Source organism: Oncorhynchus masou, chromosome 1 (genome assembly GCF_036934945.1).
Source record: "Oncorhynchus masou masou isolate Uvic2021 chromosome 1, UVic_Omas_1.1, whole genome shotgun sequence".
In the NCBI taxonomy this organism is placed as follows: Eukaryota; Metazoa; Chordata; class Actinopteri; order Salmoniformes; family Salmonidae; genus Oncorhynchus; species Oncorhynchus masou.
This window is the reverse complement of record NC_088212.1, coordinates 51404512-51418127: the sequence shown is the minus strand read 5'-3', so window position 1 is coordinate 51418127 and position 13616 is coordinate 51404512. Positions and strand designations below refer to the sequence as shown.

The 13616-nt window shown below is 40.2% G+C and overlaps 2 protein-coding genes across 3 annotated transcripts; one reads left to right on the top strand and one right to left on the bottom strand.

Annotated features, from left to right (window-relative positions):
- Nucleotides 1-3038: 3038 nt before the first annotated feature.
- mak16 (MAK16 homolog (S. cerevisiae)) lies at nucleotides 3039-6707 on the top strand. Its single transcript, XM_064974446.1, has 10 exons — nucleotides 3039-3221; nucleotides 3798-3847; nucleotides 3998-4107; nucleotides 4239-4303; nucleotides 4383-4534; nucleotides 4700-4754; nucleotides 4940-5014; nucleotides 5158-5259; nucleotides 5956-6021; nucleotides 6130-6707. The coding sequence occupies exons 1-10, from the start codon at nucleotides 3207-3209 to the stop codon at nucleotides 6337-6339; spliced, it is 900 nt and encodes a 299-aa protein (XP_064830518.1). The 5' UTR covers nucleotides 3039-3206; the 3' UTR covers nucleotides 6340-6707.
- Nucleotides 6708-6784: 77 nt separating this feature from the next.
- On the bottom strand, nucleotides 6785-12892 carry tti2 (TELO2 interacting protein 2). 2 transcript variants are annotated; one of them, XM_064974434.1, is made up of 8 exons: nucleotides 12570-12892; nucleotides 11767-12466; nucleotides 11380-11566; nucleotides 11173-11265; nucleotides 10820-11004; nucleotides 10524-10667; nucleotides 10273-10429; nucleotides 6785-7102 (listed from the first exon to the last, which is right to left on the bottom strand). In XM_064974434.1, exons 2-8 carry the CDS (start codon nucleotides 12453-12455, stop codon nucleotides 7019-7021), a joined length of 1539 nt encoding a protein of 512 aa, XP_064830506.1. In that variant the 5' UTR covers nucleotides 12456-12466; nucleotides 12570-12892; the 3' UTR covers nucleotides 6785-7018. The 2 variants fall into 2 exon arrangements, with proteins under 2 accessions (XP_064830506.1, XP_064830499.1); XM_064974427.1 differs by having other exon boundaries at nucleotides 11767-12892.
- Between the last annotated feature and the right edge of the window lie 724 nt (nucleotides 12893-13616).

Sequence of the window (13616 nt, the reverse complement as noted above, 5' to 3'; positions counted from 1 at the left end):
AATAGTATTTGGTTTTAAATATACTTAAGGATAAAAAGTAAATGGAACTGTAAAAATGTACTTAAGTATCAAAAGTATAAGCCATTTCAAATTCCTTATATTAAGCAAACCAGACGGCACAATTTTCCAGTTATTTTTTTATAGTCGGATAGCTAGCGGCACACTCCAACACTCAGACATAATTAACCAACAAAGCATTTGTGTTTAGTGAGTCCACCAGATGAGAGGCAGTAGGGATGACCAGGGATGTTCTCTTGATAAGTGTGAATTGGACCATTTTCCTGTCAAAATGTAATGAATACTTTTGGCTGTCAGGGAAAATGTATGGGTAAAAAGTACATTGTTATCTTTAGGAATATAGTAAAGTAAAAGTAGGCAAAAATATAAATAGTAAAGTACAGATAATCCAAAAAACTAGTACTTTACACCACTGACAACTAGTGTACATCTAATCGTGCCTGACACTGCCTGACACCTTTGCAATTTGTCTTCTTACTGAATAAATGGTGAAACATTAGTTGATTGTGTTCTTTGATTGTATGTAAAGTACCAGTCAAAAGTTTGGACACACCTACTCATTCCAGGGTTTTTATTTTTTTACTATTTTCTACATTGTAGAATAATAGTGAAGACACCAAAACCATGAAATAACATAAGGAATCACATAGTAACCAAAAAAGTGTTAAACAAATCAAAATATATTTTATATTTGAGATTCTTCAAAGTAGCCACCCTTTGCCTTGATGACAGCTTTGCACACTCTTGGCATTCTCTCAACCAGCTTCATGAGGTAGTCACCTGGAATGTAATTCAATTAACAGGTGTGTCTTGTTAAAAGTTAATTTGTGGAATTTCTTTCCTTCTTAGTGCGTTTGAGCCAATCAGTTATTATATGACTAGGTAAGGGTGGTTGGTATAAAGAAGATTGCCCAATTTGGTAAAAATCCAAGTCCATATTATGGCAAGAACAGCTCAAATAAGCAAAGAGAAATGTTAGTTAATCTGGAAAATGTCAAGAACTTTACATACACTCAATCACATTCCCAGTGGTTTACATACACTCAATTAGTATTTGGTAGCATTGCCATTGTTCAATTAACAGACACATCTCAACATCAACTGTTCAGGACACTAATGAGAAGAAAAGAGTTGCTTGGGCCAAGAAACACGAGCAATGGACATTAGACCGGTAGAAATCTGTTCTTTGGACTGAGTCCAAATGTGAGATTTTTGGTTCCAACCGCCATGTCTTTGTGAGACGCAGAGTAGGTGAACGGATGATCTCTGCATGTGTGGTTCCCACCATGAAGCATGGAGGAGGTGGTGTGATGGTGCTTTGCTGGTGACACTGTCTGTGATTAATTTTGAATTCAAGGCACACTTAACCAGCATGGCTACCACAGCATTCTGCAGCAATACACCACCCCATCTGGTTTGCGCTTATTGGGATTATCATTTGTTTTTCAACGGGACAATGACCCAACACACCTCCAGGCTGTGTAAGGGCTATTTGACCAAGAAGGAGAGTAATAGAGTGCTGCAACAGATGACCTGGCCTCCATAATCACCTGACTTCAACCCAATTGAGATGGTTTGGGATGAGTTGGACAGCTGAGTGAAGGAAGGAAAAAGCAGGTAAAACAAGTGTTCAGCATATGTGCGAACTACATCAAGACTGTTGGAAAAAACATTTCAGGTGAAGCTGGTTGAGAGAATGCCAAGAGTGTGCAAAGCTGTCATCAAGGCAAAGGGTGGCTACTTTGAAGAATCTCAAATATAATATATATTTTGATTCGTTTAACACCATTTTGGTTACTACATGATACCATGTTTTATTTCATAGTTGTGATGTCTTCACTATTATTCTACAGTGTAGAAAATAGTAAAATAAACACTGGATTGAGTAGGTGTGTCCAAACTTTTGACTGGTTCAGTATATGCATGAAACAAGTCTCACTCAGTCATAGCAGAATAACAAATTGATTTGGCAAGAGTTTCTTTAAAGGTTAATAATTTAAACCTTTAAATCTAAATACACTGAACATATAATATTTGTAACGCAAACATTCATTTCCCAACTGCATTTTATATAATCTTACAGGCTCTTTATCATTCTCCATTTTACATTCCAATGCATGTCCACCTTGGTTTTGGGCAGCTGCTATTTGAGAACTCATCTCATCTCATTAGAAATCAAACTGGTTATCTTATTGCAGAGCACAATGCTATATGTGTAGGCTATGCCATATGTATTGGCTAATATGCAGTTGTCGTTTTTAAACCTCCATTCTGGCATACATGACACATCTGTCTATCTACATGCTTTTATTTGGGTTTCTATGCTAAGTATATGATTAAATGTTCATTTAAGCCTGCAGCGAGGTACTTGAAATGAGACAAAAATAATCATGCCAAAACATGATTCAGCAATTTAATTTACTGACAGAGATCGCTAATGATACAGAAATTTACATTTAAAGTAGCGGGCTTGGCTAGTCTAACATTGGCTAGCTTTTCATAAATTGGCTAAATGGTCAACGGAGTTACCTCTTCATACAATCAAGACAATTAGTATTGCATGCGACATATGTCTAGTGCATTCGAAAACAGATACGTGTCGTACTTCATTCTGGGAGCTAGCTAGCAATATCTGTTCTCCTTCATCAGACAGCAGCTCACGTTTTCACAAGAGGCTGTGTTTACATCGTGGATATAAGCAGGCCATTGGTTGACTTCATAATGAGTGATTGGTACGGGAGTTCTGATTGGTTCCATGTTTAGACGTTCGGCAAATTTGCCTGAGCGTCCGAGTGTTGAAATATACTTTTTTATAAACATATATTTCAATAATTGAAGGTGCCAACATATTTTATAGTTAAAATATGTTAATGTCACACAAAAAAATCTGCTCCTCCATTGACGGAGATAGATCAACTTCACGTTTTAAGGCTTCGGCCCACCACCCCGTGAATGTCCTCACACTCCAGTACAGTAGGTGGCGGTGTACGCACTTCACGTTTGCGATCCAGCAATACAAATGTAAAAAAAAAGAAGAATTAACGTCCGTTTCCTATTGTTCCATGTGGTTGTACTGAGATAAAACGTAACTACACCTTGCCTGTAAAGTTGTACTGTTTGGATTTTATATATATAAAAAAAAATTTAAACAATCGGGGAACTCACAACACTCGTGTGGGGAACTAAAAATGCAGCACGACGATGTAAGTGAAGAGATACCAGCTAGCTGATTTCCGACACGATTTTGTCGACGCCACGCGCTATCTAACGAGTTCTGGACATCAGTTTATTTTACACTTGTAGCTACAATATTGATTTGTGATTATGCATTCAAATATATTATCTAATCTTTCAATGACTAACAATGATACATAAAATGTCAGCTTGTTGGTTGGTTTGCCAGTTAGCTTGATCAATGTGTATTCTGCCATATACCTAGCAACCAGGCTAAATTTGCTAGCTGGGTCGATTCCAGGGTGATTGAGTGATGCTGAGACTCAAGATTATTTTCCATTGAAATGTATGTCTAGCAAAAAACGAAGATTGTTTTACTTTGCAAACTATACACAAGGACTGCTGTGAAGAAAATCCACTGAACATTTTGCAAAAATATATTTACCTGCGTAACAGGACATGCAAATGATGGCACAAACTGTACATTCTTAAGTGAAGAATCAGTCTAAGCATCACTGTTACCGTAGAATTGCCCCTAGTTAGATATTTGGTAGATGGTTTTGGAGGAAAGTGACCAGGTAACTAATTGAACACGTAATTTCTAGGTTATCTGGGATGTCATAGGAAACAGAGCGTTCTGTTCCTTCAAAGTCAAGTAAGTTACCTACTGTTGAAGTTTCATCTTCTCACAAGTGTGTGGATGTGGAACCCATTCATTGCTTTTAACGCCAGCTCATTTGTTGTAGCAGTCAAGATGATAAGGTGGTTAACTTACAAAATACTGTTTCTGTTGGTCTTTTAACAGGACAAAGGTTCAGAACTTTTGCCGGAATGAATACAATATAACTGGGCTTTGTAATAGGTCATCTTGCCCACTAGCAAACAGTCAGTATGCAACTATAAGAGAGGAGAAAGGTACGTTTTCTCCTGTGAAATAAGTATCAGAAATATTTAGCTACACTTAGGAAGTATGTTTTTAGTAGTTAAATGTATTGTGATTACAATGCAAATTGAAGTTTAATGTATCTGCTTACTTTATTTCTTAGGTCAATGTTTCTTATATATGAAGGTTATTGAGAGGGCAGCCTTCCCTGCCCGAATGTGGGAGAAGGTAAGTGACAATAGAACTGTCTGTTAATAGACACTGGTTTATATTTGATGTCTTTGACAACTTCAACTTTGTCTCGTAGGTGAAACTTAGTAAGAACTATGAGAAGGCTCTGGAACAGATTGACCAGAACTTGATCTATTGGCACCGTTTCATCAGACACAAATGTAAACAGCGCTTCACCAAGATCACACAGTACCTCATCCGTATCCGCAAGCTCACACTCAAACGACAGTAAGCATCCAACCTATATACACCATTCCTTTCACATACTCAAACTGATCTTTGCAGAAATGAGTTTGGTTTCCTTTAACTTGTAAAGGTCAAATTGTATTTTTTTTTGTTATTTAATGTTTTTTATGTAAATGACGTGTGAACTGTAAATGTATGATCTTTCAGGAGGAAACTGGTCCCCCTTAGCAGAAAGGTGGAGGCAAGAGAGAAAAGGAAAGAGGTACGTACTTGGTTAAACAGTTCAGTAGTGTTTTTGTCCCTGGCATTCAACTGTTCTGCACCAAGGAGTGGTGGTGAATAGACTGTAAGGCATTGGTGACTCAACAGTTCCTGTCAAAGGGTATGATTTACAAAAATCTCATGTCATGTGATCTAAGCATGAGTTCATATTCTATTGTTTTACAGGAAAAGGCCCTGATTGCTGCACAGCTTGATAACGCAATAGAGAAAGAACTGCTGGAGAGACTGAAACAAGGAACGGTAAATACATGATTATGTACAGTGTCAATCACTCCACAATTTGTCACCACCTGAAGAATACTTTCAGACAAAGTAAAACTGCATGAGACAAATATGGTATGTTCATAACAGGAGATTGAGTATTAATGTTCTATTTCTTTCAGTATGGCGACATCTACAACTTCCCCATCCATGCCTTTGATAAGGCACTGGAGCACCAGGATGAGGAGAGTGAGACTGACTCGGAGGAGGAGGAGGATGATGAGGTGAAAATGGCTCCTTAATTAATAGAGTTTCTATTGAGCAGGGCCCAGATTCACAAAATCTTAAGAAGAAATGTCTTAACTGCCATTTGTTCCTTAACTATAGACTTAGGAAGAAAGTTAAGCAAAGTTGCTATTCCTCAAAAGGTTCTTGGAAATATTATTGCATTATTTCTTATGTTTCTCTTTAAGCAACAAGTTAAGAAATTTGTTTCTTAAATAGTTATTGGATGTGTTCTTAATTCCAAGATAGATAAACCTTGTTTTAAACTCAGTCAGGGCAGTGAGAGAATAAGCTCATGAAAGCAATTGAACATGTTTAATTCACTCAAACTTCATTTGAAAGTTTCAGTATTGCTTATTTCAAACCCAAGAACATGTTTTAGAACAGTAATCTCAGTATGAAATATGCTAACATGATTGCCATTGCTTGATAGGTTGACTATAAACAAACATCTTAAGATAGTTAAGAAAATCATTCAATCTTAAGATATTGAGTAATTGCACTTAAGAACTATCTTATGAACTTAAGTTTAGACTAGTCCTTGGACTGCAAGTGTTCCTTTCAGCACAACCAATAAGATACCTCTTGTTTATTGGGCAGGGTCTGGTGCAGGACATTGGCACTGATCAAAATGAAACCCAAGTAGGAGGCCCAATTCCATCTGATGCATTTTAATCAAGTGAATGTGTTTGCAGGATGTTGGAAAGAAAGAATTTGTTGCTGAGGATGAAATAGAAGAGAGCGATCTCAGTGACTTTGAGGTAACTTAAAAATATAGCATGATCACATCTAAAGATCACTCACACTTTGACTAATATGGTGTGATATTGCTTGATATGCTTTAAGACTAAACATGTCTCATTTGGAAGGACATGGACAATCTGAAGGCAGGCAGCGATGAACATGAAGAATCCAGTGAAGAGGATGAGTCTGAAGAAGAGATGGAAGAGGAGCCTGAGGCCTCAGGCTCCAAAGGAAAGATGCCCCTCAAAGGCGCTGTATTCAGGAAGAAAAGGGCCTATGTGGAGATTGAGTATGAACAGGAAATGGAGCCTGTCCCCAAAAGCAAGGCAACATAGTCAGGCTTCCTCTGACATGGACTCTAGGCCTTTCTTAGTTTGGAAGGTTAACCTGGTTATGTTGTCTGGAACGATTACTACTGGAATGCATCAAGCCTTTTGGTTCTTTGAGCTGTCAAGAATGTTTTGCCTAATGGGACTGTACTTCCAGTAATTTGTCAATGTATCACTCCTGGTTGGATTATGAGGATGGGGCGTAATCCTGTGATCAGGCTTGACCCCATTCAATTTGCACAAGTCTGAAATAAGCAAATTTAGACCCATCATGAATGACATTTCAAATTATTTGCTGTCTTGAATTCAGTTTTTCCACCTACAGGGTCCTCTTCTGCCCATTTGTTCAAATGAATAAATCTCAATCCCAAGTAGCCTGGCAATAGTGTAATGTCTTAAACCTGGGTGAAAAGGAGTTTCTGCTGTTTGATAAAGAATGACTTACCAAATCTCCCCAGCCAGCAATGTTTTAATAAATACAGAGGATCCATGACACAGAATGGAACATGTCAGTTTACTGTATAATAGCACTTGGGTCAGTCTTATATTGCCAGACTACATAGATGATGATCCAGGTTCTGTCAGTCCTGCTCAATTAACCACATTCATCTTGATCATATCACTGTTCCAGATATCCACAGATGTGGGTTTCATTTCCAACGGAGGAATGAACACTGCAGATATGTCATCTTTGGGCCATTGTGACCGTCTCTATGCATCTCAGCACATAGGTGCTGGTGCAGCTGCTGTCGACATCCTTTAGAAGCATCTGAAGAAAGAATAGTTACCATTAATATACTGAAAAAAATACAACTATTTCAAACTTTGACTGATTTTCTTATGAACTCAATTGAAATAAAGTAGGCCTTTAATCTATGGATTTCACATGACTGGGAATACATTCATCTGGTCACATACATGCTTTTTTAAGGTATCAGAAACCCAGTCAGTATCTGACATGACATCTTCGCATAGAGTTGAACACATTGATTGTGGAATGTTGTCCCACACTTCAATGGCTGTGAGAAGTTGCTGGATATTGACAGGAACATACTGTTGCACACATTGACCCAGAGCATCCCATGGAAGGACTGTCACATTCAGCTTCCAGGAATTGTGTACAGATCCTTGCGACCTTGCATTATCATGCTGAAACGTGAGATAATGGCAGTGGATGACTGGCACGACAATGGGCCTCGATCTCGTCACAGTATCTGAGCACTCAAAATGCCATTGGCAAAATACAATTGTGTTCCTTGTCAGCGTATATCATAATCCCACCGCCACCATCATAGGGCACTCTGTTGCCATCAAGTGGTAAGACTGGTTGGACGTACTGCCAAATTTTCTACAACTTCGGAGGTGGCTTAAGGTACAGAAATTAAATGTTCTGGCAACAGCTCTGGTGGACATTCCTGCGGTCAGCATGTCAATTTCACACTCCCTCAACTTGAGATGGCTGTGGAATTGTGTTGTGTGACAAAACTACACATTTTAGAGTACCGTTTTGTCACTAGCACAAGGTGAATCTAATGATCATGCTGTTCAATCAGCTTCTTGATATGCTACACTTGTCAGGTGGATGGATTATCTCTTGGTAAAGGACAAATGCTCACAAACAGGGATGTAAACTAATTTGTTCACAACAATAAGAGAAGTAATCTTTTTGTGATCGTTTATTTCAGCTGATGAAACATGGGACCAACACATAAGTTGCATTTCTGTTCAGTGTAAGTGGCAATAACTTGCCCCTTTATCTCAGAAGTTCTGAGCTCAGATTTATATCATACACAACTTGAAATACATAAATGTATTACTAGTTAAGCTAGAGGGGTATTTAACTACAATTTGAGAAGGTCCAGTCCTAGGTGGCAAAGGTGCGGCTGGATATTGCCATTCTTTGGCAAAGTAACAAACCCCCATCATTGAACCCCAAACTGTTTACACCCTTCTTGTTGGCAGAGAAAATGTATACATTTTAAAGCAAATTTCTTGCAATTCTACACATTTTACAGTGTCATCCGAATGACTCAACAAAATCAAATGGGGGGGGGGGGCTTGTGGTCGTGGCCTGTGAACAAACACGGTGTAATCTGACCATGTTAACTACAAGATAGCTGGTTAACCTAATTTACCCACCTAGCTAACATGGCCTAGTTGATCAACTGAACATTTGACAGGTTATGAATAGCTCTAAGGTCTGTCAGTAAATGACATAACGAGGTAAACTGCCCATGCACTACCAAATTTCAAAATGGCACCTTTTACGACTACAACAGCAGCTAAAAGCCAGACATAAAAAAGAATGTATATCTATATATACACACACTAGGTATTCAGACCCCTCAACTTTTTCCACATGTTATGTTAACCTTATTCTAAAATGGAATTTAAAAAAATCTATACACAATACTCCATAATGATAAACCAGAAACAGGTTTGTAGAAATATTTGCTAATTTATTAAATATAAAAGATAGCTTATTATGTAAATAAGGTATCCCGGAGCTATGAGACTTGAAATTGAGTTCAGGTGCATCCTGTTTCCATTGATCATCTTTGAGATGTTTCTACAACTTGATTGGACATGATTTGGAAGACTCTTCCTAGAGCTGGCCGCCCGTCCAAACTGAGCAATCAAGGGAGAAGGGCCTTGGTCGGGGAGGTGACCAAGAACCCAATGGTCACTGACAGAGTTCCTCTGTGGAGATGGGATAACCTTCCAGAAGGACAACCATCTCTGCAGCCCTCCACCAATCAGGCCTTTATGGTAGATAGGCCAGGCAGAAGTCACTTCTCAGTAAAAGGCACATGACAGCCCACTTGGAGTTTGCCAAAAGACACCAAAAGACTCTTAGATCACGAGAAACAAGATTCTCAATTCTGATGATACCCAGATTGAACTCTTTGGCCTGAATGCCAAGCGTCACGTCGGGAAGAAACCTAGCACCATCTCTATGGTGGTGCTGTGGGGATATGTTTCAGCGGCAGAGACTGGGAGACTAGTCAGGATCAAGGAAAGACGAACGGAGCAAAGTACAGAGATCCTTGATGAAAATCTACTCCAGAGGGCTCAGGACCTCAGACTGGAGCCAAGGTTCACCTTCCAACAGAACAACGACCCTAAGCACACAGTCAAGACAACGCATGAGTGGCTTCAGGACAAGTCTCAGAATGTCCTTGAGTGGCACAGCCAGAACATCTCTGGAGTGATCTGAAAAAAGCTGAGCGCCGCTCTCCATCCAACCTTACAGAGCTTGAGAGGATCTGCAGAAAATAATGGGAGAAACTCCCCAAATACAGGTGTGCCAAGCTTGTAGTGTCATACCTAATAAGACTCGATGCTGTAATTGCTGCCAAAGGTGCTTCAACAAAGTACTGAGTGAAGGGTCTGAATACCTACGTAAATGTGATCTGATTTTTAATACAAATTTGCAAAAATAATAAAACAGTTTTTGCTTTGTCATTATAGGGTAGTGTACATTAAGGGGGGAAAAAGCAATTTAATACATTTTTAGAAGGCTATAACATAACAATTTTGAAAAAGGGGTCTGAATACTTAATGAATGCACTGTAAATGCAGGACTCGTGGTCCGTATTGACCCAGTTCTGGGTCCGGATCTGTTGAGTATGGCTGCTCTAGGGGCTCAAATCATTCTGTATCGCTGAAAATCAGCTTTATTGCATGATTGAAATGTAAAGATGATTTTATGATTGTCTGACGTATGTAGCATTTACCGTGAATGCAGTCTCCGCTAGCGCTGAAACGTTGCCTTTAAATACCTAATACACTTTAGCGCAGCTCTTCAGCATAATGCATTGAATCGAGCCCTAAATCAATTTCTGATTATTGCCAAGATGTATTCTACAGGAGATATACTTGGAGGTTAAAAGCCAACTCAACACCCTGAGTGGCACAGTGATACTGTTTTATGCCTACCTTGAGCTTGCCCTGGGTGCAGTGGTCCAACAGCAGCAGACAATGAGTGGCCTTCGTGACAAGCTCCTCTCTCACTGCTGGGGGTATGGACTCTGTGGACAGGTCACACACTAGCCTCAACAGACACTGCACCAGGGCGGAAAGACGGCACTCCATTCTGCAAGTCCAGAGGACACAAACACTCAGTATGACAACAAAAACAGAGATGGGATTTCTATTAGTCTAATTTATTTGCTGGGGGTAATGACAACCTTGGCCAGGCGATGAGCAGGGTCTTTTCTAAAGCATCCAGGATAGCTAGTCTAGTCTGTTCTTCAGGACCGTCTGAGATCTCTAGATACCCAATGATTACTCTTTCCAATCGCTTCAGATGGCGAACAATGACGATACCCATCCTAACAAAAGAAAAGTACAATCCAAAAGTGAATTTCCTAGATGTCTTACATTTTAAAAAGTGGAATTTACCAGAACATCACAACAAATGCAATTTCTCACAGATACTCAATGTAATAATAGTTCTGTGTTAGCAAGAGGAGATACACCGCACTTTTCAATTAAGTGTTCCAGAAACTTGGCATAGACACTCCGAAGTGCAAGTTTATGCTCCATCTCCATATGGGTGAGGGTCAGCCGCAGCACCTCGTCATAACGGTTAGGTTTCCTGGGGAGCCCAGTGCAAGCAGGGTCTTTCTCCAACACAGGCAAAAGGTCTATCAGGCATGGAAAGACCACCTGAGACACAGAGGGGAAGATACAGTATATGGAACAATAGAATACCATGATGTGACTGAGGCTACTTGGTCACCAGCTCAACTAGTACATACAAAGTGTATTATGAGATGTTGGTCGGTGCATTGTACATACAAAAGCTGTTAATGCCATTGAAAGCCACACCATTACCTCAATAAGCTGAGGCTCAGATGTGTAGAGGTGGTTGAAGAGGGCATGGTAGAGCACCTGGGCCCTGTTGTACTGACAGAGATCGGCAGCAGGCTGAAAGGGGAAGACGTTAATTGAACAGATACACAAAACACCAAACAGTTTTACAACCCATTACTGTAGATAACGGCATTATCTGGAAGTTCAGAGAGATATAGTACATCTCACCACATTGAGGACAATGTGATTCAGGCAGCGTACACCCAGCACTTGGTTGTCAGTGCAGTAATCATCTGACATCAGCAGTGAAGGGGGGAAAACCTTCTCCAGATAGTCGGTCAGCCACGGCCGGCCCACCTGCATGACGATCCAGGCAAATACATGCTTAGTGGCCTGGTTTCGCTTCCAGCTGTCCCTGCAAAACATTATAAACAACACATTTAGAACATTCACAGCATGGTGCACTGATTGAAAATCTAATGCAAAGGATGTTCATTTTTGAAATTGGGATTGTTGATGAAATATGGTCAACAACACAGAGGTTAAAGTGTTTGAAATGTTCTGAATAATTTCAACTTGCACTATTTACTAGTAAGTCATTATGACAGAACTCACCTTTTTAAATCAGACTGCAGGATCTCCAAGATGGAGCCAAGGATTCCTGGTTGGCGCTCTGTGTTGTTCTTCCCAAACAGAAGCTGTGAGGTGGTCTCCCAGTCCCCTGCCTGAACCACTGAGTCCAGGAGGTTAGATGCAGCTGTTCTGGAGGCCTCACTGGTCCATGCCTGCTCTTGCATATGAGTCAATGCAAACACACACAAGAGGGGGGCAAGTGGACCTGTGAGGAAGACCCAGGAGGTGGCTTGGCAGTGGCTGGAAACAGCCTCTCCTCCATTCCCAAGTCTTTGTACCAGGGCTAAGACTACTGAACTCACGACACAGGCTCTGGCCGGGATGGCCTCAAAGGAACTCTCTGGTAGTGTGCCACTGTCATTGTCACACAATGGCAAAGCAGCATACAGTGTCAGGGAGCTCACAAAGTCTACATACTCCCTTGTCAAGCCTGTGCTCTGATTGCTGCAACACTCAGAAAAAAGCCAGTGTCTGTCCCCCAGTCTGAATAGCTGCTCCACAATATGAAGGATTTCTCTGCTTTGTTCTGTGGTAAGTCCTGGTGCCTTGAGTTTCTCCTGGACATGAAGCAGGACCTCAGCCACTGGACGGGAGAGCAGCGTATCAGGTTCTGCTGGGGAATGTCCCTCTTCAGGAGCCTTACATTGTTGCAGTATATGGGACAAGTCCATCTTTGAAATATCTGTTTGGTGATGGAATGATGTTTTTGTAACAATAAAACATAGAAGACATGCATGCAATATTAATGGCACAGCTCACAATTCTGACTCAGCACAAAAGCATACCTTATTGTAGATGTGTGCCATCTAAAAAAATTTTAAAAAAAATAGCACGCTTATCCGTAAAAGTTAAACTTGTCAACTAGCTAGCTAAAGTTAGCCGTTTACGATGGGACCACATGGACTAACAAGCTAGCTACCTAGACATAATATAAAACCTGCGTTAAACTAAAGCTAGCCACCGTTGAGTGATACTTTATAACCATTCGTATTCATAGCTCTAGTATTGATAGCAGAGGGACTCTTGATTTGCAGCTTATGATTTGACGAAGGGCGAAACCGCGGCAATCTACTTCCTGGAATGAGAGAAGTAGGCGGAGCTTCTCTGGCTCACGCTACAACAGATAGGTGCACCCCATACAAAAACAAACAGTCGATATAATCGACAACAATCATCAGAAATCACGCGATATTAATCAGACAGTGGGGTGCCGTCTGATCCACTAGTTGGTCAGAAGGTTCAAATCAACGTTTCATACCATAATTTGCGAGTAGACAAAAAGCACCAACCACGGCTGTTATTACACCCCGTATACGTTGGTGGCGGTAATGATCATTTTTATTACGCTGTAACAAACCTAAAGATCTGCTGACGTCCTTTCCCTTCGTCAAATTTACGTAATCGCATTATTTTTTAAACTATTAAAAAAAAGCTAATGTAATGGATTTAAAAAGTGTTTTTACCCCGGGATAGCCCGCTAATATGAACCATACTATGGAATAACATTTATTGAGTGCAATTCGATCTGAATATATCATCAATTTAAAAGGATTTGCAATTTTGCATGAGCAGACTTAAATTTCCCGGGAACCATAACATGGTGTCATTTCCGCGCTTTCTTTTTCCAACACAGATAAGCCAAAACCACGACCCGTTATTAAGAGGGGCATTCTACGTCGCTTTGAGCGCTCGCCAAGTCTCCAAGACCGGAAGGGAATATCACGTAGTGCGAATTTTCGGTTACATTCCAAACACTTAAAATAGACACCCTATCTCCCCAGCCCTCAAATTAAGTGCACACTTTTGATGACGTTTCATGACGTCTGTCGAGA

What these genes read in the sequence shown, in the direction of transcription:
- mak16 (XM_064974446.1), top strand. An exon ending in TTCTGTTCCTTCAAAGTCAA is followed by an intron (nt 3,848 to 3,997) that starts GTAAGTTACCTA and finishes GTCTTTTAACAG; the next exon opens with GACAAAGGTTCAGAACTTTT. An exon ending in GCGATCTCAGTGACTTTGAG is followed by an intron (nt 6,022 to 6,129) that starts GTAACTTAAAAA and finishes CTCATTTGGAAG; the next exon opens with GACATGGACAATCTGAAGGC.
- tti2 (XM_064974427.1), bottom strand. Translation starts at nt 12,455, where the DNA reads ATGGACTTGTCCCATATACTGCAACAATGTAAGGCTCCTGAAGAGGGA. An exon ending in CTGAGCCTCAGCTTATTGAG is followed by an intron (nt 11,005 to 11,172) that starts GTAATGGTGTGG and finishes TCTGTGTCTCAG; the next exon opens with GTGGTCTTTCCATGCCTGAT. An exon ending in CTGGAACACTTAATTGAAAA is followed by an intron (nt 10,668 to 10,819) that starts GTGCGGTGTATC and finishes TTCTTTTGTTAG; the next exon opens with GATGGGTATCGTCATTGTTC.